The 22,111-nt window shown below is 43.6% G+C and overlaps 6 protein-coding genes across 6 annotated transcripts; 2 read left to right on the top strand and 4 right to left on the bottom strand.

The window, feature by feature from the left end:
* Positions 1–2,291: 2,291 nt before the first annotated feature.
* On the bottom strand, positions 2,292–2,860 carry BGZ61DRAFT_469783 (uncharacterized protein). The gene has a single exon (XM_046247997.1). It carries the CDS (start codon positions 2,759–2,761, stop codon positions 2,540–2,542), a length of 222 nt encoding a protein of 73 aa, XP_046093075.1. The 5' UTR covers positions 2,762–2,860; the 3' UTR covers positions 2,292–2,539.
* A 978-nt stretch (positions 2,861–3,838) lies between these two features.
* BGZ61DRAFT_436467 (fungal-specific transcription factor domain-containing protein) lies at positions 3,839–5,941 on the top strand (the record flags this gene model as incomplete). Its single annotated transcript, XM_046244021.1, has 3 exons — positions 3,839–4,318; positions 4,380–4,844; positions 4,898–5,941. 3 exons carry the CDS (start codon positions 3,839–3,841, stop codon positions 5,939–5,941), a joined length of 1,989 nt encoding a protein of 662 aa, XP_046093074.1.
* Positions 5,942–6,729: 788 nt separating this feature from the next.
* Positions 6,730–8,414, bottom strand: BGZ61DRAFT_376502 (putative MFS transporter; the record flags this gene model as incomplete). Its single annotated transcript, XM_046242510.1, has 5 exons — positions 6,730–7,159; positions 7,244–7,655; positions 7,741–7,915; positions 7,986–8,092; positions 8,162–8,414. The coding sequence occupies 5 exons, from the start codon at positions 8,412–8,414 to the stop codon at positions 6,730–6,732; spliced, it is 1,377 nt and encodes a 458-aa protein (XP_046093073.1).
* A 1,699-nt stretch (positions 8,415–10,113) lies between these two features.
* On the bottom strand, positions 10,114–11,491 carry BGZ61DRAFT_376494 (uncharacterized protein; the record flags this gene model as incomplete). Its single annotated transcript, XM_046242509.1, has 3 exons — positions 10,114–10,236; positions 10,289–10,594; positions 10,670–11,491. The coding sequence occupies 3 exons, from the start codon at positions 11,489–11,491 to the stop codon at positions 10,114–10,116; spliced, it is 1,251 nt and encodes a 416-aa protein (XP_046093072.1).
* A 5,202-nt stretch (positions 11,492–16,693) lies between these two features.
* BGZ61DRAFT_376490 (cytochrome P450) lies at positions 16,694–18,403 on the bottom strand (the record flags this gene model as incomplete). The annotated part of the gene is given in 5 exon segments (XM_046242508.1): positions 16,694–16,891; positions 16,904–16,914; positions 16,937–17,087; positions 17,157–18,136; positions 18,202–18,403. The coding sequence occupies 5 exon segments, from the start codon at positions 18,401–18,403 to the stop codon at positions 16,694–16,696; spliced, it is 1,542 nt and encodes a 513-aa protein (XP_046093071.1).
* A 1,825-nt stretch (positions 18,404–20,228) lies between these two features.
* On the top strand, positions 20,229–20,938 carry BGZ61DRAFT_524782 (uncharacterized protein; the record flags this gene model as incomplete). The annotated part of the gene is made up of 4 exons (XM_046252671.1): positions 20,229–20,320; positions 20,374–20,397; positions 20,591–20,653; positions 20,713–20,938. The coding sequence occupies 4 exons, from the start codon at positions 20,229–20,231 to the stop codon at positions 20,936–20,938; spliced, it is 405 nt and encodes a 134-aa protein (XP_046093070.1).
* Between the last annotated feature and the right edge of the window lie 1,173 nt (positions 20,939–22,111).

Genomic DNA, 22,111 nt, shown 5'->3' with positions numbered 1-22,111 from the left:
TTTAACTTAGGCTATAATACTATATTAATTTTAAGTTTTTATATTTTTTTATATTTATAATAATTATTTTACTTATAATAAGATTTATTATAAAGCTAGTTTTATTAAAGTTATAAATATTAATAAGATTAATATTATACTTTATAATTATATTCTTTATAAGTTTAAATTAGTTATAAATAATAATTAGATTTTTATATTTAGCTTTCTAATAGTTATATTTATAAAAAAATATATCTTAAACTTTTAATATTATCTAATAAAATTAGAAGTTTAGTACTTATTAATAAGTAATATATTATAGTTAGTAAGTAATTAGTTAGCTATTTTTTTAATATTATATAATTATAGGGGAAATTCTTATAAATTTAAATTAAGAATAAATTAAATAATAATTTATTCTTCTAGATTAAATAGTCTTTATAAATTAGGGATTATATTATATTAAAATTAAATATTCTACTATTAGTAATACAATTTATACTTATTAATCTTATAGATAATTATAATATATTAAAAACTTAATTTTAAGTTATTTTAAAAAGCTTAAAAAGTAAGAAAACTTTTTACTTTAATATTTAGTTATAATATACTTAGTAGTTAAGATTTATATAATAAAGTAGAAAGTTAGGTATTTAAGAAAAAAGTATAATACTTATTTATCTATAATACTTACTTATTATATATATTATATTTTTTTTATAAAGTTAAAAAGTTAAAATTAAATATCTTTAATAAACTTTAAAAATACTATAATTAAATTATAATATAACTTTCTTTCTATTTTATAGCTAAATATAAGGCTTTTTATTTATTAATATCTTATTATACTATTTTCTAAAGCTTATTTATACCTCTTTTACTAGTAATTAATTAATTATTTTTTATTTTCTAAATTACTTAAGCTTTAATATAATTAGTTTTTATTTTATTTCAGTTTAAATAAGCTATTATCTCTTTTTTAATTTACTTTCTTAAGTTTATTAAGGTAATATAATATTTCCCTATTTACTTATAATTAAGATACTACTTAAAGCTTTTTTTAAAATATTATAAAAGTAGCTTTATTATTTTTAAATACTGCTAATTACCTATAAAATTCCTATAACTTTAGGCTTTATACTAAGTATCTCTAGATATAATATATCTCTAGTAAATTATCTATAAGTTATTATATTTAAGAAGTAGAGATAAAGCTGAGTTTTATAAAGATAAAAATAGTAATAACCTATAAAAAGAGATTATAAGTAATAAAAATATAAATTCTATAGATAGCTAAAAGAATAATTGTATAGATAATTTAATAGTAGTTACTTTTTAAATAGCTAGCTCTAATTTAATAGCTAATTATAGTAAGTATTTTAAAGTTATATTAAATATAAATTTAAGCTTTTTTAGAATAATAACTAACTGCTATTATATCTACTTAAATATTATTATTAAAGGTAAAAGTAGCTACTCTAATACTAGGTTTAATATCTACTATAAATATTATAATTAAGTTTTTAGCAGTTTTAAAAAAACAGTTAGTAATACTCTTAATTCTAAATATCTTAATAGATAATTTAACAGTAAAAAAAACAAAAATAACACCTAACTTATTAACTTATACTAGGAAATTTATATAAAAAGTTATTATATAGATATCTTAGCTAGTTAATTTAAAGCTATATTAAATTATATATATAAAGTTAAATTAATTTAAAATATATATCTTTTAATAGAAAAATATCTTATAAAATTAAATATTAAATTAATTATAAAAAAGTTTACTAATAAGATATTAATTAGACTTATAACAGCTTAATATCTAAAGAAAGTTAAAAAATAAAAGTTAGATAAAAATTATAATAATAGTAAAAATAAACTTAAATAAATCTCTTAAAATAAAAAATAAAAAAAAGTAAACTTCTAAGCTATTTAAAAGCCTATTAATCTCTTTAATATCTAACTTAAATTTCTAAAAAACTAAAAACTAATCTTATTTTATCTTTTAATATAAGTTTCTTTTATTTTTTTTATTTTAATTTAAACTACTTTAATAGCAAAAAGAGATAAAAATAACACCTAATTTATTAACTTACTCTAGGGAAATTTACATAGAGAGTCATCGCATAAGCATCTTAGCCAGTCAGCCCAAAGCTACACCAGATTATACATATAAGATCGGATCAATCTGAGGCTTATATCTTCCAGTAGGAAAGCATCTCATAAGATCGAATATCAGGTCGGTTGCAGGAAAGTTCGCTGGCAAGGCATCAATTGGGCCTGCGGCAGCCCGATATCCAGAGGAGGTTGAAGATAGAGGTTGGACAAGGATCGTAGCAACAGCAAAGATAGACTCAAATAAATCTCTCAAAATTAAAGGCAAAGAAAAAGCAGACTCTCAAGCTGTCCAGAGGCCTGCCGGCCTCTCTGACGTCCAGCTTGAATTTCTAAAGAACTGAAAACCGATCTTGTCCTGTCTTCCAGCACAGGTTCCTTTCCTCCCTTTTATCCTGATCCGGACCACCCTAGAGACATCCCCGCTCGCGACCAGCTAGCTCAAGCGTCCCTGACCGCCTGTCACAGTGGCCATCTTGAGCTTTGTGCAGTTATTGCAAGGTGCATTCCCATCACACCGAATCTTGCGCCTCCTACACTGCTCGCAGGTAAGGGCAAGCCTCCGCCGTTTCTTCTTCAGCCTCTCCAACGGTGCCTCGGGCGATGAGTCGGACATGGGGTCTAGGTGAGGGAGAGCCAAGGAGGATAAGGCGGCCATTGGGTAACGCAACAGCAACAAGTGCTGCGGAGGGCATCAATGGGCTTTGAATAACAAAATCAACGGCGGGGAAATTGAGGACCAAAAAGTCTCCAGAAAAGGTAAGGCAAGAATGAAATACGCGATCAAGGCGACAAGACTGACTCATATGCTGCTGCACCAACGGAGCTAGACGTTCGGACCCGGGAATTGAAAAGAGCGAAGAGATATAGGCTCCTATTGGCTAATATTTTCAATTTACCGAGTCATGGCAATTCGCCGACCGACTTACACGGCGCCATGAGAACCAAACAAGGGAGCCTGAAGGATCAGCAGCGGGATTTCCTGGTCGGTCTTGGTGCTGACGAAGGAGAAAAAGGAAAGAAGAAATGAGTAGTAAGATGATCGCGTGAGGATTCGTCAGCACGGGCTGCTTCGGGGCAACTGATACATGGGCACCTACAGTCCCCTCTTGAACCCCTCGACCAACTGAGAGACTCACCATGAATCAAGGCCAGAAGGTGTTGGTAATACCTATGGGACCCTTGATCCTACCATTCTAGGTTGCATTGAATCTTATCATGGCGTGTTGGGGGACAGGACGCCGGCTGTACGGGACCGAAAGGGTGTCTGGGTGATGGCATGACAGCCGATTGGCCTTTGTGATGGTTCTACAAAGATACTACTTCATAGACGACGTGACGTATCTGCCTTCTCTAGCGTACTACTTCTATGGGTGGAATCCCAAGCCCGGTTGTCACAAGGGCCAACAACGAATGACCTTACTTCCTAAATACCACGGAAGACGGCGAGAGACGGCGTGTGGAGATAGCCCGGCGTTTGCGATAGTAGGCTCGGTTGAGGACAAATCGGCACAAACTTTATTATCGCCGAGCGCCGAAATTAATGCAGTCGGAGCTACATGCCGAATATGTGCCAGACAGCTAGACCCTAGTTCTCTCGGTAGGGTTAAATATGATGGGAGAGCATGACGGTATGCCATCAAATCGGGACATGGTTTCTAGTTGGGGTTCTTTTTCATGCCTGCCATAGCCTCCACACTGCACACTGGGACGATCTCTCTGAGAATGTGCAAGGATGGAAGATGAAGATGCATCCAAAAGCTCTGCGACTCAGCAGAGCCGGGCCTTGACGTCTCCGGAAGCCTCCCTTGCTCTGTCGACGCAGTACCGGACCACTGTGCGGTCTTGCCTGACATGCCACCACCGCAAGATCCGCTGTGACAAGAGATCGCCGTGTTCGAATTGTGCGCGCAACAATGTCTTGTGTTGCTATCCTGGGATTGAGCAGGTTCGTCACCGCCCACAGAGGACGACGATTGGTGAGATTTCCGCACGTCTCGCACGCCTCGAGCGGACAATTTGTGCTATCACAGAGAATGGGCCAACAACACCAGACTTGGACCGCAAACCTGCCGCAGAAATCACCGCTCCGCACAGCGATGGGGCAACGGGTGAGGGTCCGAGGGCGGAATCGTCTCCTGAGGAGCTGCTGGTGCAGGATGGCGATACAAGTCGCTACATCAATGAAGTTATCCTGTCGCGAATTCTAGACAAGGTACGTGCCACTCTGTTATACATGGACATGGAAAGTCGAGGCTGATTCATCGACTGGCCAGGAACGAGAGCTCCAGGCGGTCATGAGGAGTTCCAGTGTCAATAGCACCAGGGCCGGGAATCCATGGTCGTCTGATATCGGAGGCATATTTCATCACTTCAATCCATCCGCGACTGACGTGCAAGGCTGCTATCCAGGAAGGTGGCATGCTTTGCAGCTATGGCGAACCTTTCTCAATAACGTTGATCCTATTATCAAAATCCTTCATATTCCAACCGCCCAAGCGACCATTTATACGGCGATAAACAACCCAGCCAACGCGGATGCTGATCTGCATGCGCTCCTGTTCGCAATATACTTCGCCGCAGCAACTAGTCTATCGGCTGCCGATGCGTCTAATTTACTTGGGCAAGACAGAAGCACGAGTCTGACCAAATTTAAGCAAGGACTAGAGCATTCTTTGGCGACCGCCAACATATTTGACTCACCAAGCTTGACATCATTGCAAGCCATAACAATATACATTGTGAGTAGGTCAACCTGTTTTGGGATGGAGACACACTGATTCTCGGTCAACAGACATGTCTCCGCGCTTTCAATACCGGGCGAGCAGGCTGGGCACTCAATGGTCTGTCTATTCGACTTGCTCAATCAATTGGCTTGCACAGAGATGGAAGCAACCTTCGTCTTTCTCCTTTTGAATCAGAAATGCGAAGGCGTGTTTGGTGGTACTTGTGTGCTGGAGATTCACGTGCACCAGAAGACCTTGGGATTTCTGTCTGCAATGCCGATCAATCTTCTGACACGTGTTTGCCGCTCAACATCGATGACAATGAGCTGTCTCCCGACATGCAAGACCTGCCGGCGCCGAAGCCGAAGTGGACCGAAATGACCTTCACCCTTATTAAGATCGAGGTTTGCTCGATGATTCAGAAGGTCACCCAAAGGCCAGCAGCGTCTTCTGATGGCGTACGAAGTGAGTCATCTAGGGCTCAAGTCCTAAATGATTGCAGAACCCGTCTCGAACATAAATACCTCAGATACTGTGATGACAATATCCCAATACAGCGAGCGTCATCACTACTAATACCCCTAATCCTAGCGAAGCTGGAGTTTGTCTTACAACAGCAGTCATCATGGCATCACGGTTCACCGAAAACCGCATCCGATGCGAACGAAGACACTCTGATATCAGCCTGCCGGTTACTGGAGATGAATCTAAACCTGCAAAGAGATGAGCTATTGAGAGGCTTCCACTGGTATTTGGGGACCTACACTCAGTATCATCTTCTTACGTACTTACTCTGGTACCTTTGCGTAAAGCCCGACGGGCCGAACGTGGAGCGGGCATGGAACGCACTTGACTGCTCCTTCCAACTCGCGGAACATAGCCAACTTACCACTGAGCCAGAATCGAAATGGACAATTCTTCAGCTACTGAGAAGGAAAGCCTTACTCACACGGGAGACGTACAACGCGGCTCTCGCACAGGGATTTGGGATGGCATATTCGGCTGGCGAATTCGGCGATCCTGCCGATATTAAACTAAGCGAAACTTGGAACTGGGACATGACCAACCCCGCGGGTTTCCAGGAATGGAGCAACATGGGTGCAGGGTTTTGATATAGCTCGTAGGTCTTGAGGGGTAACTAGATCAGAGAGAATCTCTCATTTTCAACATACATATTCGGCTCTAGTGTACTCTAGTGACAAAAGGCCGTTTTCCGTAACTAGAAACTCACCAAATCAATATCGTTTCGTTCTTTTAGCAACGGCAGGAGTCATCCCATATACCAAATTTTTGCATCCGCCTTGCCGCTATTCGATCAGCAGTTCTAACTTGTCTGTCCCAGGGTGCATTTCGTCCTGACGACCTCAGAAGCACGTCGGCCACGTCAGCGATGGATTGCTCTTTTTTTTTTCTAAACGTTGATCGATGGTTGAGGAATAGTATCCGGAGAGAAAGCAGTATCACGTTTGAAGTCTCGAAAGTCTTCGGATTTAGATGTTGAACATGGATAGCGCCGCACTCCTCTCATAAATGCGAGGGATTTCAACTTACTGGTCCTGGGAAGCAGTCAGGGTGGCACAGGCCCCTATTAGATCTTTTTAGCTAACTAATCTGCCAACCATTCTATGCATTACTATACTATGTACACTGTGTACATTTGTCGCGACCGCGATTCTAGCACCGATCCCTTCTAATATCAAGTCCGATCGATAAGCCCACCTAATCTATATGCCAACAGTATGCGAAATCCTACTCGAAGCCAAGTTTGAGGAGAGACAAATGAAACATAGAGAAAATTCCGAGACAAAGGAGAGAAAATTCCGGGGAAACCCGAATCCAGTATAAAGGACGCGCACCTTCTTCCATAATCGTATAGGTGTGTACCCTGACAGATACCAACCTAAAACTTCGTCCTGGGGTTGAAGCCAGCGGCCGAGAATCGTGCTAGGAGCGCTAAGACAGATCCAACGGCGCACATGACTCCGGCGAAAACCTTTACGCCCCAATAGCTACCATTGTCTGAAGATACAATGGCTCCACCGATGGGACTCGTGGTCAGAGCGCCAACAGACATCATGCCGAAAAGCAGACCCTGTCGCATGCCGATCTTATGAATGGGGGAGATCTGAGCGATAAGCACGGGGCCCAAAGAGATGAAGGCGCCGGAGGAGAATCCGAAGAGCGCAGCAAAGGTGATAATGGCAGCATTGCTGGATGCTGGAATCCATAGGGCCAGGATGAGAATTGCGGTAAGAAATGAAACTACGATGAAGATGTTGAATCGTCCCAATTTGTCCGAGAGGATACCAGGGATGATTCGTCCAAACAAGCTAGAAAATAAGGGCGTAAGCATACTTTCAAGTTTTTTGGGTCCACCGTAGATATGAACATCCCACTTTGGGAGAAAGACATACCTCGCCGCGTTCAGTATGGGAACTAAGTAGTTAGCCAAGTTCGTCGACATGCCCCCAGAAATGGCCTGTGTAATGATGTAGTTAATGGGAATAAATAAGCCAAATGTAAATAGGAAGTTGCCCGCAGCTGTGAGGACGAAGGTTTTTTCCCTGAGGGGTGCGATGAACTCCTTAAGGGTGATGGGTGGCTGCGGATGAGGTGAAGTACGCGTTTTGACCGTCAGGTTGGCAATGATGAGCAGTCCGAGGATCATGAAGGCGGCGATTCTCATAGACCATCCAAACCCGACCTTAGGAATTAGGTGGTTGATCATGATAGGAAAGATGATTCCGCCTGTACTCGAACCGCTCATTGTTATCCCGAAGGCATGACCACGTTTGAGGTGAAACCATGTAGCAACAGCACTGAGGGCTTGAAATCGCAATATAAGTCAGCCGTCAGGTCCTTGTTTCCGTGAACGTCACACTCATCGACAGATATTGAGAGCAAGACTTACAGGGTGTAAAGACAGCAGATGCCCCTATGGCACTGACCACTCCCTGTGACAGAAGGAATTGGTAATATTTATGCGAGATTGATGCCATCATCAAGCCGAAGACATGTAATAAGGATCCACCGAGCAAGACATATCGAGGTCCATAACTGTCATAGAGCTTCCCCACGATGGGTCCCTAGGGAGGTAATCAGACTTAGTACATCTTCAATTCGCTAGTGCTGGAGCAGGCACAGAAAAGTACAGACCATGAACAGCATGAAGAAGATTTCCAGGGATGTGATCCAAGATATGGTGCTTGAGGAATAGTTCTTCAACTGATGGGTTTCATAGTGGGCCTGAAATATCCCAATACCTTTATTTGCGGACAGAACGGTCAGCCGGTGATTAAAATAGGTGGCCCTAGACCAGGTAAGCCACTTACTATTGATCCATCCGTAACAACAGAATGAACAACACCACGCCCCCAACACAACTGTCCAGGCTTCGAAGCCTCCTTCAGGTGGCCCGTCAGCGGTGGCTCGCTCCTTTTCTACGCCACCATCTTGGCGCTCAACATCTCGACCAATATCGCCAAAAGCGACGGACGGAGCTCCCTCAGGAGCTACTTTCAAGGAATTGGCAGTCGTGCTCTTGTTGCCAGTAGCAGGAGGCGTTGACTGGTCTAGCTCTGGCATCGTCTTCTTTTTGTCGTCGTAGTCAAGGTCATTCATTGATGGAGAGGATTGTCGTGCGAGTGTAGACTGTGGCATAACGTTGGCCTTTTAAAGAAAATTATTTCGACGCAGCCTTCATTGACCTTCTTCGCCCGAGAGGTAAAGGAGGGTCAAAGACCCCGCTCCGCTCGGCCTCGGGGCTGTGAAAGCTATCGGATCCGCAGCAAAAGGCGCTGAGCTGTCAAGGTCGGCGCTGAGCTGTCAAGGTCGGCGCCGTTTCCACATAGCACCGATCCATGACCGCGTTCATACTCTCTAATATCGGCCCTCGGACGTATGACACCCGAGGTCGCCGAATCCAGATGACTAGTGTCGGCCGGTGCGGAGGGTCCGACTGTTCCGGCATCGAGAAGCTCGCATCCCCCAAGAAACCCTGGAGGAATATGTATCGCTATACCTTGCCAACTCGGATTAGGGCATGATTAGTACCTACTTTAGGCACTTGTCCTGCACAGATAATTCGTATGGTTCCGAACAAGGCCACTCCCCCTATGCAGACTGCCTTGTGTGACCAGCCTAATTTTAATCCTTTTATGCGTCTTAACGATGTAGCCGCCCCCTTTTGCAAAGAGCTCGACGTCGTCGTGGCATGTTTCCGTATCAGGCACAACCTTAAAGAATGCTAAGTGATCCAAGAGAGTCACCCGCAACGTTGCGAAAAAGCGCAACCAGTTTCTGCGGGACAAACATGTGAATGAACCATCGTCCTTCTAATCCTACCAGCTCTGCAGAGGGACAGGAAATGCACGCATACAACCCAATACACAGCCCAACTCTCGACGGGAACGACTTCCATTCTCGTCCATGTACGTGAGCCGTCGCTGCGTTAGCCTGAGGCGAGCCAGCAGTGCCGATCTACTTTTCCACCTGTGGCCTCGGCTCCGAGCTAAATCACCGGATGATAACCATATCCCCAGTCTCCATTTCCGCGGCCAAACGGAAGCGCAATGACGCAGTCAAAGGGAAAAGATTAGAGCAAACCTGACGGCCTTTTCGGTCTTTTCATCAATTTTGCCTGCTGAATCAGTTATCAGATTCATGCGCTCGGCCCACCTACCGGTCTTCTCATCCTAGTCAAGAAAAAGCCGAGTCTTGCGTAGATGCGGCTGACCAATCTAGTTTCCATAACGCTCCATCATTGAACTGGGCCTAGCCAAGATCCCGTTCCCGAACCCGAGTCCAGGTAGTTCGCTTGAACCCGGTGGTTGCGTCTGGACTGCACGACGATCTGGGCGGCGAGATGGCCCAAGGATTTGGGCTTTTTACACTTCCAAGCTCTGCCACTACCGAGACTGACGCTGTTCCCGGTGAGACGTTCTTGTCTTGGGGTGGCTATCATTCTCCTTTGGCCATCGTGGATGACACCAACACAGCCTTATAGCTATAGCTTTCGCTGTGGGATCTGCAGTTCGCTTCCTGATTTAACCCTTGTACTTGAACTATCTCGTCTTTCGCCGATTGAAGCTTTTTTGTCTTCTCTATCTTGTTTCAGCCCCATTGAACTTTAAAGGTTCTCGACCCGATACTCCGTATCGCTCAAATTAGTGATACAGCTCTGGTGCCCCAAACGAGCAAGGAGAACTACTAGCCAGCCCCTAGACACTATTGTATAAAACACAGCTTCTGATAAACTTGAAATCTCTTGACTCATTTGCTCGACCTACGGAAGCTCGGCATGAAACCGTTCCCACATTTCGGCTGCGCCGACATCCTCGTCAGCCTTCTCCTTCATTACCTCCAGCAACTCGTAGTTGCCAGTTTGCAGGTACATGATATGGTTATGCTAGTTGTCGTGTGTGAGCAAACTGGCCGCGAAATATAGACGTCGTACATACCTCTCCCATAGTAAGTTGTAAAGCCCCTTCAAATGGCAAGGGCTCATAGTTCTCCAAGCCTTGTTGGTTCTTGATCAGGCGGAGGATGTTGTTCAAAACTACCTCCCCCTGTACCATGCCAGCACGGCCTTGTTTCGGGCCGCCAGTCTGGGCGACGTCGCCGAGAGCGAAGATGTTCCCCTTGGAAGAGGGTAAATGGTCCACCTGGAGAGTTGACTTGACAATAATTTCGCCGTTGAAAGCTATGCTTTTCGGCGTATATGTAATGAGCATATCGGAATGGGGGCGTAGACCAGTGCATGGAATCTGATGCGACACAGATGGTTAGTAGTGTAATAATAGGGAACGGATACACCTTGCCATGTAGGCAGTTAAACGTACTACTAGATCCCAAACCTTTGTCTCTCCGGTCGAGAGAGTTACTTGGGTCTCCTCGATAACTGTTCCTGCCTGAGCTGGCAAGACTGGGCGTTCTCCGAGGATAACATCTATGTCCATCCCTCGTAAGACGTCAACGACAAAAGAATGCAGCTTAGGTCCAAAGCGTGGTAGCAGCTGATGTCTAGAATGCACCAGTGATATCTTCTTATCCGGGTACCTAGCCCGGATCTCTGTCACTAGTTCTATGCCGGCAGCGCCACCACCGACAACTGCGACTCGCTCGGCCTGGCTGATCCGCTGCTGGAAGCCCTGGAGCTCTGCAATGGCCTTATCCCGGGATGTGGACTGAAGTCGCGTTGGAGGCGGCTGGGCCGCCCCTGTAGCAAGAACCAGATAGTCGTACTTGAGCTGACTTCCGCCAGCCAGCTTGATGTGCGATTCGGTAATGCTGAGCGCCTTGTCCTGGATGATTTGGAAGATGCCGTCTGGTGCACCGGCAGCCAGGTTGTCGTAGGGAATCAGGGCTCGATGTTCGCGACCGGAAAAGACGGCATTTCGAGGAAAAGCAAAAGCATAGTGCAGATGAGAGTTCTTCTCGACGAGGACCACCCGATAACCCGAAGGCAGCGTATGGGCTAAGCGCTGCGCGACATGCGATCCTGCAAATGACCCTCCCACGACTACGACGTTTCGAGAGTTCGTCGATGGGTGATAGGTATGCCGATGGATGACAGAGCTAAGCCGTTGGATTGGTTGCTTCGCCATGAACTTGGCGAACATGGAGTAGAACTCAAGATAGACTTTCAACTTCTGCATATCCATCTTGGCTAGAGCTGCGTAGACGGAACGGGACAGTCGATTCAGGCGGCAAGCCGATAACAGCCCATAATGCGCGATCTCGGTGAAGACAGTTTACAAATAGTTTGGGGCTTGGGCACGCCTTAAACGGTCCCTAGCCGGCCGAGGACCCCCAATCGGATTATGCCTCAGGTGAAACTATTAGGCTTCCTGAAGGCCCGAACTGGCGGCGCCTGGAACGGAGTTATGAGAGTACCGGGCTGTAATGATCCCTGGTTCTTAGGCGGTGTGGCTACGGGATATTGAATTCACCGACTGCTTCAATTCGCCGAGCGGACTTCTTAGGCCATTCTTAGGCCACTCAGTAGTGAAATTGCTTAGATCTGTATAGTACAGCCACCAAGGGATTAATAAGATGGAAGAATTCACCGAATGCTTGATAAGGTACTTAACTAAAGGCCACTTTAAAGAAGAGTTTTTATGTAATTAATATATCGAACTGACTTTACTGTATTACGTATCTGCTACAATCTGCGCTGATTATTGCCAGGACCCCCGACATTCGTGATCCTCTTGCTGGCACGTCCGTGAGGGGCCGAGGAATCTCCACTTAAGTTCTGGTAAATATCTGGAATTTGGTGTCGCTGAGCCGTAGATGCAGGACATAGACTTGGACAGTATACCTACACTGACGGCATGGATTATTCCGGTCGCATTTGATGTTTCGGCGCAAGCGCTGGTCGTCGGCGTTTTCGCAATGGCCGACCAGGCTCCATCAGCACGCTGCAGGTATATTCTCTGAGAGATGGGGCGAAGGCGATCAAGCCAATATGGAGGATGTAGAGAAAAGTCGGTAATGACTTCGTTGATTGCGGTCTGAAGATGAAATCTATCAACCGCCCAGCAAACGTATGAAGCAGACGGCAAGAGAAGAAAAGGACGAGAACACCGGAGATAACAATCTATTAATCACATAACTGACAACGCCGATTGGCCACCACGGCAAATTTGGTGTAATCCTAGCCTATGACAAATGTGGCAGCCAGAGCCCCCGAAGACCAATAACAGCGCACAATTAGCCGCAGGGTTATACTTGCTCCCTGTCGCAACTCCGATAAAAGCTGTATGCATCCCTCAATCATCAGCCTTGCCCTGAGGCAACTCACCCATTTACCAGCCACACTCAACTACGACGATGGAGGAGAAGCACGGTCCAAGCACCTACCGCAGTAACGCGGTCTGGCTGCACGCTCCAGAAGTCATCATCTCGTCCACTTCAACGAAAGTTATACAAGTGGTCTTCGCAGCTGAAGCCGTCTTAAATATCGCCATTGTGTGAGGTGCTTGTTGAGAAGAGTGAGGGACGCAGGTCAATAGCTGGAGAGTCACGAGTAGGGGTCATGTAGGTGTAAGATTAATCTCTGGCCTCCTATCCTAAGGCCTAAGCCTGCTATAAATACCCTCTCCAGTGCGGCGCCGGCGGCTCGCAGCTGGAGGCACGTGACATCTATAGAGTATACCTAAAACTCTCCGGTAACTTATCATTAAGACTCTGCCGAAACTCGTCGCTTTTTTCTAGTCTTCCATAGACAAAGCTCTCCGTACCGTGAGTCAGAGTAGATAGACCCAGGAAATTTGCAACTTGCGTTCCTGACTAACAGTCAAGTTGTCTAATGTCCCGAGCTCAGCGGACAGAGTTAGTTTGGTATTAGAAGAGCAATGTTGATGTTGATTGATATAGAGATAGTTGTATATTGAGGTTCGTCGTTGCAGCGTCGTTCACGGTCAGACGAAGATTAATTTTATGGAAGTTAAATATATGTGAAGGTATGGTAGGCGGAAATATTATGACTAGTTGTGAACTTTCAATAACACTGAATCTTCTTCGGACTTTGAGCACTCGACATGCACTCTATATAACCTGCAGTGGGTGTATGTCTAGTCTTAGTCTCTACCTTCAAGGCTCCTGATTTCACTAGTACAAATGCGACCTTGGCTCGGAAAGTGGTCACGAATTGGGACTACGGCTAGACATGTGCTCCGTGGTAAGCTAGAGTTGGCCAATCGGGTTTCTCATGCAGTCATCATTTCTTATGCAGTCATCCGACTTCGTTTTCTCAGTTAGACAACGAGTGGCCGAGGTTTGGGCATCACACACGCAGCGAAGATCTAACTGAACGAGACTCGGCCTCAAATTCATTGTAGTTTGCAGTCATTACAAAGAAGCAACAGTACTCTTCAACAATGCCGAAAAGTCCTTGAAGGAATCCAGTGTATCTGTCCAAAACTCCCCTGATCATCTTGTTGACCCCTATCTCCTTACCTACCCTACGTCACTGATTCGGGAAACAGGGGACTGTGATGTGAGAAAAAAAGGACAAGCAAGTACAAGAGCAGAACCTTCTCCGCAGTTCGATACCAACTCCAGTTCCTCTGCTTCCTCTTAAGGTCTAGCTTCCGAAGCTTTGAGGTTCATGCCAGTTGCATCCATTTCTTATCTTATACGTACCATGCCCCAACCCCCTTTCAGTACCCCCCCCCCCTTTCAGTAACCAAAAAAATCGCCTTCCCATATAAAACTCACTAAGTTCACTTATATAAATTTCAGTCATTCTTGAACCTATTTATAAGTTATTACCTTTAATATATAAAAAAGTAGCTAGGGTTTATTTTTAAAGGTTAGCTAGTTATATAGGGCTGGTAGTCTGTAGTTACCCTATACTTTAAAATTTATAATTTAGTATTCTAATCTCCTTTTACTTTCTAATAATTCCTCCTCTTACCAGTCCTCTATAATTTACCTAAAATAACTTTATAATAGTCTTGGAGTGTTTATATAGAGGATAAAATAGCTAATACTATACTTAATATTATAGAAAATAGCTTATTATAAAACTATACTATCTAGAAATATAGTATATCTTAGCAGTTTATTTTTAATAGATTCTATAGCTAGATAGTCTTAGATAATTAGATTTAACCTAACTAATATTTATCTAGAAATTAAAAGGCTAATTTAGCTTTTTAGATTCTCTACTAAAAGTCCCTGGATTATACTTCTTCCTATAGTTAGATGTGTATTTATATTATAGCTCTCTTAAAATAATAAAATAAAAAGTAGAAATTAGAATATAACTAGATAGCTAAATTTATTAAATATTATCTAAAGCTTCTTAAGACTAAATCTGGAAGATACTAGAAGGCTAATAAATTTAATTTATTTACTTTTAAAGTAGTATACTAGTATTTTAATATTAAAAAAGAGAAGTATAAGTAGATTAAGCTAGAAAATATAGTAAATATTAATAAGAGTGATATTATAATTAATTTTAGTAAGTATCTAATTTTTTACTTATAGATTTAGCTAATTAGGCTTATTTTCTAAATTTAGATAATTTAGTAATTAGAAATTTAAATTTAAAATAAAAGGCTTTATTAAAAAATCTCTAATTCTATAACTGGATTTTATTTATTAAGGCTATTACTACAAATAGCTATTTGTTAATATCTAGTATTGTATTTAAGAATAAGAAACTTTAATAGTAGTAATTTTTAAAGAAATTCTAGAAATTTACTAATTAAAATTATATAACTTCCCCTAAAAGATAGATAGATAATTATATTACTATTAAGTAGCTTAAAAGAGTTTATTTATCTTAAACCCAGTCTGCTAATAAGTCTAATACCAGGCTTATTATTCTAAATAGATATAAAAATTATATAATAGTATATTTTTTAATTTATATACCTGTAAATTATTATTAATTTAAAATAAAATAAATAGATTATAATATACTTTTTAAATAATATCTATTCTTATTATCTTTTTATTTATTATTCTTATAGTTTTTAGCTATTAGATAATAGTATTTTTAATATTTTAAAAATAATATATTAAAAGAAGCTTAAAAAACTAGCTTCTCTAACTAATTCTATATCTATTAATAAGATTAATTTTATATAGGCTTATATTAAAGTATATAAGATTATAATAATATTAAAGAATATATTATCCAGTTTTAAAGTTACTAGAAATTAGCTAATTTTATAAGCTAAGATATTATAATATCTAGAGATTTAAAGAAATAGAATAGAAATAACTCCCAAACCTATCTTCTATTTAAGCTTAGATAATATACTAAAAACTAGCTGCTAAATTTATAATCTTAGAAGAAATAAAACTTCTAGAAGTTAAAAATAATATAGTATAATAGCCAGAGGTTTTAAAGCCTAAGAATAGGCTATTATAGTATATACCAGTAGAATTACTAATCTAGAGGAAGAAGTAGCTTATTTAAAGAGAGAAAAGAAAAGAAAAGCTATTTCTAATCTAAATAGATAGTTTATAATACTTAGCAAGGCTCTTATATAAGATAAAGCTATTCCCGAAGTTAGAGATTAAGGAGCATCTATTTTAGTAGATTCTGAATTAGAGGAGGAGGTAGTCTCAGATACAGAGACAGCTTTGGAGATTGAGGTTACAGCCGCACCTAAACCCCCTCAAATAACCACCAGGTCTGGGAGGCTTATAAAAAAGCCTCGAAAAGAATAAATACTTTAATTCTCTACAGAATAATATATATTTTATATTTATAGACTCAAAATTTGATAGAAATCTAGTCAATATAAAAAATAGATTTTGGGTGGGAAGGTGATTTTTTTGGTTACCGAAAGTGGGGTGGGGCATGGTACGTCTCAGACATTCTACGACTAGATATTCTGCTATCTGGCATGTTCGAGAAATGTCGTCGCAAACGTGGGGTAGTTAACGAAAACGGCGTCTGTCTTTCCATATGGCTGACCTGATAACGGATTAACCTTGCCACGAGTCGTGAATGGATCCGCTAACAATCCTCGCTCGGATCTAAAGATCAGCTGGGCATGTGCCAACCAAGAAGCCGCAAAAGTATCGGATTAATACTAGGCCTGGTGAATAAATTCCGGTAGACAGACCCAAGCCAAGTAAACCGATGCTCGATTGAATCGCACCAGACCAAGTACCACTGATCAGGCCGATGAATATTTCCGATACCGTACCATTGCCATGCGTGCATTATTTATAGCAACACGCCTTGCACAAGGTGGACGACGAGGTGTGGAGGTCCAAATCGCCAATATACGCATTGTTTATATATTAGCAACACTGGCTGAACTGACCTCGAAATTAAGGTGACTATCGCGAGGAGCGAACGAGAATTCAAACATTTGGGTTATGAATCACATCACCTAGTTTCTAGGCGTGACTTTGACATAAAAATTCTTCGGCTTCACAAACCAGTAGTTGAATGTGTTCCATCTAGCCCCTATTGGTTCCAACTCCGCCCCCAACTCAAAATTGAAGTCTCGAATGATGCGCGGAATTAGCTTCGACATTTCCAACATCGAGATGTGTCTTCCCAAGCAGGTACGAGAACCAAGGCCAAACTATAGAGTCACTCGATTAGAGCCTTTCGTTGGCAGATGTTTTACACAGTGTAGAACATACCGGGATCCAGTGGCGGTTCATTACTGAGAGTTGATCATCCTGAGTCAACCACCTTTCTGGCTTGAAAATGTCCGCGTCGGGTCCATAGATGGATTGATTTCTATGTTGAACCCATGCATTAATACCGACAACTGTCTGTCGATTCAATATGAATGTCAGTTAATGATTTTCAAATGATACTTTCTTTCATGTGCGGGTACGTACATCTTCGGGGAAGAAATAACCCGAGATTATAGCGCCACCTTTCGGGACAACGCGTTCTAACGGTAACCCAGTAGCGGGATGGATTCTTAGGGCTTCTTTGATAACTGCTTGCAGATAAGGCATCTTTTGGCTCTCTTGAAATGTTGGCTTGCCTGATAATTTCCCCTCTTCATAGAATTGGTCAATCTCTTGTTGCAATGTCCGAAGGCACTTGGGATTCCTGAGGAGATGGTAAAGAATCGCCGATAGCGTAATGGCTGTCGTGTCCGAGCCGGCGACCATGTTTGCTGTACAACCCATAGTTACGTGTGTGGATGTAAAGGTTCTTGGGCTCTCCTGGGACCTTTTAAGAAACTTGGTAAGGAATGGCACTGTAGCCGTAGCATCCGACTTTGATCCTATGGCTTTTAGCTTCGCTGCGTGTTCCGTGACTCTGTCTTCGGTAAATGAGATAACATATGCACGGCCACTACCTCTTGAACCAGTAAGATAGTTCCTCAGAGGAAATATCAGCCGATGCAAGCTTGAGAAGATACCCATTGGCGCTGCGTATGATACAAAGTCCTCGAGAGCATGAATGACACCGCCAATATCCTTGCCATGATCCAGAAACCCTAGTCGTTTGCCATATGTAATGAGGCCGATTACATCAAAGGCATAGCACTGGAACCAATGGCCCATATTTATAGGTAGTCCAGGTTGAGATAATTCGGATAGACGTTGGCAGAAAATATCCGCACAGTCATTGACATATTGTTCGTAGGAACTGACAGCGGTCAATGAGTATGTATTTTGGAAAAGCCTGCGGTGATGCGAGTGGCGATTTACGTCCTGGTCTGAGAAGAGGCTGATTTCACCTGGGCCAACCCAGGTGCTATACCAGGACGACTTTGGGAAAGTTTTTCCGAGCCCATATATAATCTTAGAAGATGCCGGATCATTGATGCTATAACGTCGCGATCCGTATCGTACAACAGGGCCTTCAATCAACAGTGTTAAAGTGCATGATTCCTACTGGCTTACATTTTTGAAAAGAACAGCTCACCATGTTGCTTATGCAGTGTGAGATTGTCTTCCTCGAACTGTCCTTGACGGAGGCGCCAAAAATACCACCAATCCGTATATCGTGCTAGAAATGGGCCAGGCACATTCCAGAGCGAGGAAAATCGATGCCGAATAAAAAAAGTAAGAAGAAACCGGATAGTAATGACCCCAACAAGGCCCAAGAGTAAATGTGGAAGTGCCATGCTTCTCGCCGTGTACTGCACGCGTTGATAATGGGTAGGTCAGAATTAGATTCCAAAGTCCCTAACGGTAGGTAGTTAAGATATATCACAAGGATGTCATTTGGGAAGATGCTACGACGCCTCTTTCATGGGCGTAACACGCAGTGGCGGCGGATCTCCCGGATTTGCAAGCCTTAGTTTCATGCTCGGCACCGCTCGGCATCTGAGTGTCTGTAACACCTTAAGCCAATTCTTCGCATCCTAGCTAAATCCCCAGATCTGAGTTTCCGCTAAACCCAGATTAAACTAACTCTTCTGGAGGGCATAATCAACCAAGGCCTGAGTCTGATGGTCCCGGTATGAACTGTCCCGCAGGGACCGAGCACCGAACACCGAGCACCGCTCGCCAATTACGGTGTACTATGTACGCAATAATCCCGGACAGACTAATACAGCCTCATCAGCCCTCGGTGATTTGTTAACATCTGAAGCGCCACCACCGACGAAATTCTCGGGTGGTTGCAGTGTAGTCGCCGGTTGTGTTCTTCTATTGACGAAAGTTCAGGCAACGTCAATTGAGTTCTTGTTATAACGTTGGCACGAGTGCATTTCACCATGCGCCCAATGATCCGTGCTATCAGTTTTCGGCATCCCAAACCTACAAAAAGGGTTTGGGGCTCACCAACATCGATCCTTAAATTAATGCGAAGAAGCAGTACAATATCTGTCGCGATGTATCCATGCTTATGGTATGAGAATTCCAAATTGAGTGGTACCTAGACAACTTTTATCGCATTAATATTTGCCAGTGAGAGAGCATTTTATTGCAGCGCTGTGATGTATTATTCTGGAATGTCAGAGTATGTGTGATCCTCTGATGCATTGTCAGAACCAGTATATCAATAGTATTTGCACTCCGTTCTAGCGGAGTGCGCATTTCCTTTTGGCGTAGCTGGCAATGCGACAGTTATGAGCCCGGGAGGCTACGGCCTGTAACTTCCACTGAAAATTGCTGTTCCGCTTCGAAATGTTACACTATAAAGCTTTTTTATTAGCTCAACTCTACACCCTGAGGGAACCGGCCCCAGTTTTTTGGGTCATGAAATGAAATACGCCGAACACCGAGGGATACTTCGTCCTTCGGTCTCGGGGCTCGAATTGGTGTCCCGAAATCATTCTTGACATCTCCTTGCCTGTAGAAAAATTCACCCCTTTGCCACGGACCCACTTCGTTTGAGCTGCCGAATGTTTTTAGCATCCCAAAGAATAGAAACTGTCTCTAGACGTGGCTTACAGTTTATCAAACTGTCACCGTGCACTGCCTCGTGTCATGTAGGGCTGCTTGATCGCACAGACGGAATCTCATACGTTCCGGCTTACATCTTGACCGACGGCCCCTGACGCCCCTAGCATCTTCGCACTCCGCCCCTCTCATCTCGGTCATGTCGTCCTCCATCTCCGTGGCATCGAACTTCCCTCCTGGAGAGTAAGCGGGTGCATGAGAACCCATACATACGTCACTGTGGGGCGAGGTGATCTCTACGACAACCTGGTGCCGTGATACCACAGGCTCCGGCTGCCGTTGTTAAATCAAAAGGCGCTCGAGACCTCCTCCACTGCGTGTCCACGTCACAGCTCGTGAAGATTAATTGGAGAACTAGTTCAATCTCGACACCAGTCCAGAGTAGAACGCCGAGCCGCCAGAGACCACGACGAGCGCCTCCGCGAACCCACCCCAATGGTTTCTACTGAGAGCCTGGAGACACCACCCACATCGTCGACCCAGTCAGAAGCAAGCACTATCCCGTCTTGAATAGAGATCCCGCAATTGCCTGTCTGAAGGATTATGGACCAGGACGTCACGTCCGCGGGCCCCGAAGACCCGAACTTTCGGAGAGTGGTAAGCAACGCCCCCAATGGTTCTTTGCCAGCCCGAGGGTGTGTGAATGGCTTCCTCTCAGAGCGCAGTGTTGATTGATTCTTCCCCTTAGTGTGACCGATGCCGTGCTCGCAAGGTATGAGACGTCATCAGCCCCTGAGCTGGTGGCAGAGAGTCTGAGGCTCTGGCTCCACGACCTTGTCCACCATGCTCGCGTTTGTGTCTCCCATTCCTACGCAGAATTAACGCGGACGGCCGTCGCCATGACAGATTCGCTGTGACAAGACGACGCCATGCGCAAACTGCCGCGTGGCGATGATGACCTGTAGCTCCATCGGTGGGACACATAAGTCCAAGGAGCCGAGACAGTGGGTTCTCATCTCTCACCAATAGTACGTTTACCACGAGGCCAGCCATTCAAGCATGGCACAGCTAACACACGTCCACCCAGCGAGAGGAAGATAGATCTCATTGAGGAGAGGCTGGACGGCATCGAGGATGCACTATGGGCCATCGCGGCTGGTGGCACCATTATCGGTTCGAACCGGGTGAGCCAGCGCAGTGCGGCCCCCTCAACGGCCTCGAGAAGCTTGCGCAGTATACACCCTCAGGCGGCGCAGACGGAGGTTGAGGACGAGGACAAGGACGAGTCAGATTCCGTCGTCGGGGTCGACTAGACCCTTACTGCACAGGCTGCCTTCGCCTGCAATTTTCTTGAGAATGCTATCCGCCGCCATACATTACTAAACGACCTTCCCCCAGACATGCAGTCGGCGCTGTCCTTGCTTCGCCAGATGGTCTCGACTCAGAATAACTTCTATTCAACCTGTGACTTCAAACTGAAACTCCAGGTGCCCATGCCGCCAGGAGGACTGTAGGGCCTTCCCATACCGCCAATGAAGATAGTGGTGTTCTTGCTGCAGATACAAAAGAGTACGTTAGCAACTTACCGCAGCCTATAATTATTCTACTGCGAGCCCGACTTCTGACTGTGTCTGCGTAGCTACTCCCCTGGGAATGTTTTCCGTTGCCTGCGCCTTCGTGGATTTAGACAAGCTCCTGGAGCTCTGCTGCAGGGTATATTTCCGCATAGACTCATTCTCCCACGCCTTCTTTATTATACTGAATGGCTTACTATACTACTTCCCTCCAGATTAGATCTATCTGGCTGAGGCCCCGGCTGTTAAGGTAGAGATGGAAGAGTACCGTTACATCTGCTAGGCCAACCTCGAGACGGCCCTGTTGATGCTGCTGCTTATGATCCCCGTAAGGTAAGCGAGCATCAGCGCACTGCTTATCGCTATAGGCCCCTCTCTACACCCAGATACTATTTATGCCTCCGGTAGATGCTGACGAGTTCTGTAGACTTGCTATGCTATTAATCTATTGAAGCTGTCTCTTACTTGGCACTACAACTCGAACGCGGCAAAATTATGTTAGATCCTCGGCTACTATTGCTCTCTGCTCTGTAAGGCTAAGAAGTCCGGCTATAAGGATGTTAGGTCTCTTCTATTCTAGAATATATATATATTAGATAGGACCCTGGCCGCGCGCCTCGGCCTGCCAGTAGTTATGTAGAATTGGAATATTATAGTGCTGCATAAGATCGACAGCTCTATAATTGAAGACCTATGGGGTCTGATTATGATAAACTAGCTTAAGAAGGCCGATCTCGCCTACCAAGTTTATAAATTACTATAAGCTACCCAACCCGTCCAGCCCGAGCATAGGTATACTTAACTAACCCTACAAATAGATATAGCCCTGCTACGCTAGCCAAGCCTAAGGCCGAACGAACTATAATTGCTCGGTGTCTATAGGTGGAGTAGTTAGAGATTATAGCTGCAGCC

Source organism: Ilyonectria robusta, assembly GCF_021365365.1.
Source record: "Ilyonectria robusta strain PMI_751 chromosome Unknown BGZ61scaffold_131, whole genome shotgun sequence".
Classification (NCBI taxonomy): Eukaryota; Fungi; Ascomycota; class Sordariomycetes; order Hypocreales; family Nectriaceae; genus Ilyonectria; species Ilyonectria robusta.
The sequence above is the reverse complement of the archived record's forward strand: the minus strand, read 5'-3'. Positions and strand labels throughout refer to the sequence as shown.

Bases quoted from the DNA above. Each gene is read 5' to 3' on its own strand.
- BGZ61DRAFT_469783 (XM_046247997.1), bottom strand. From the start codon at position 2,761: ATGGCCGCCTTATCCTCCTTGGCTCTCCCTCACCTAGACCCCATGTCC.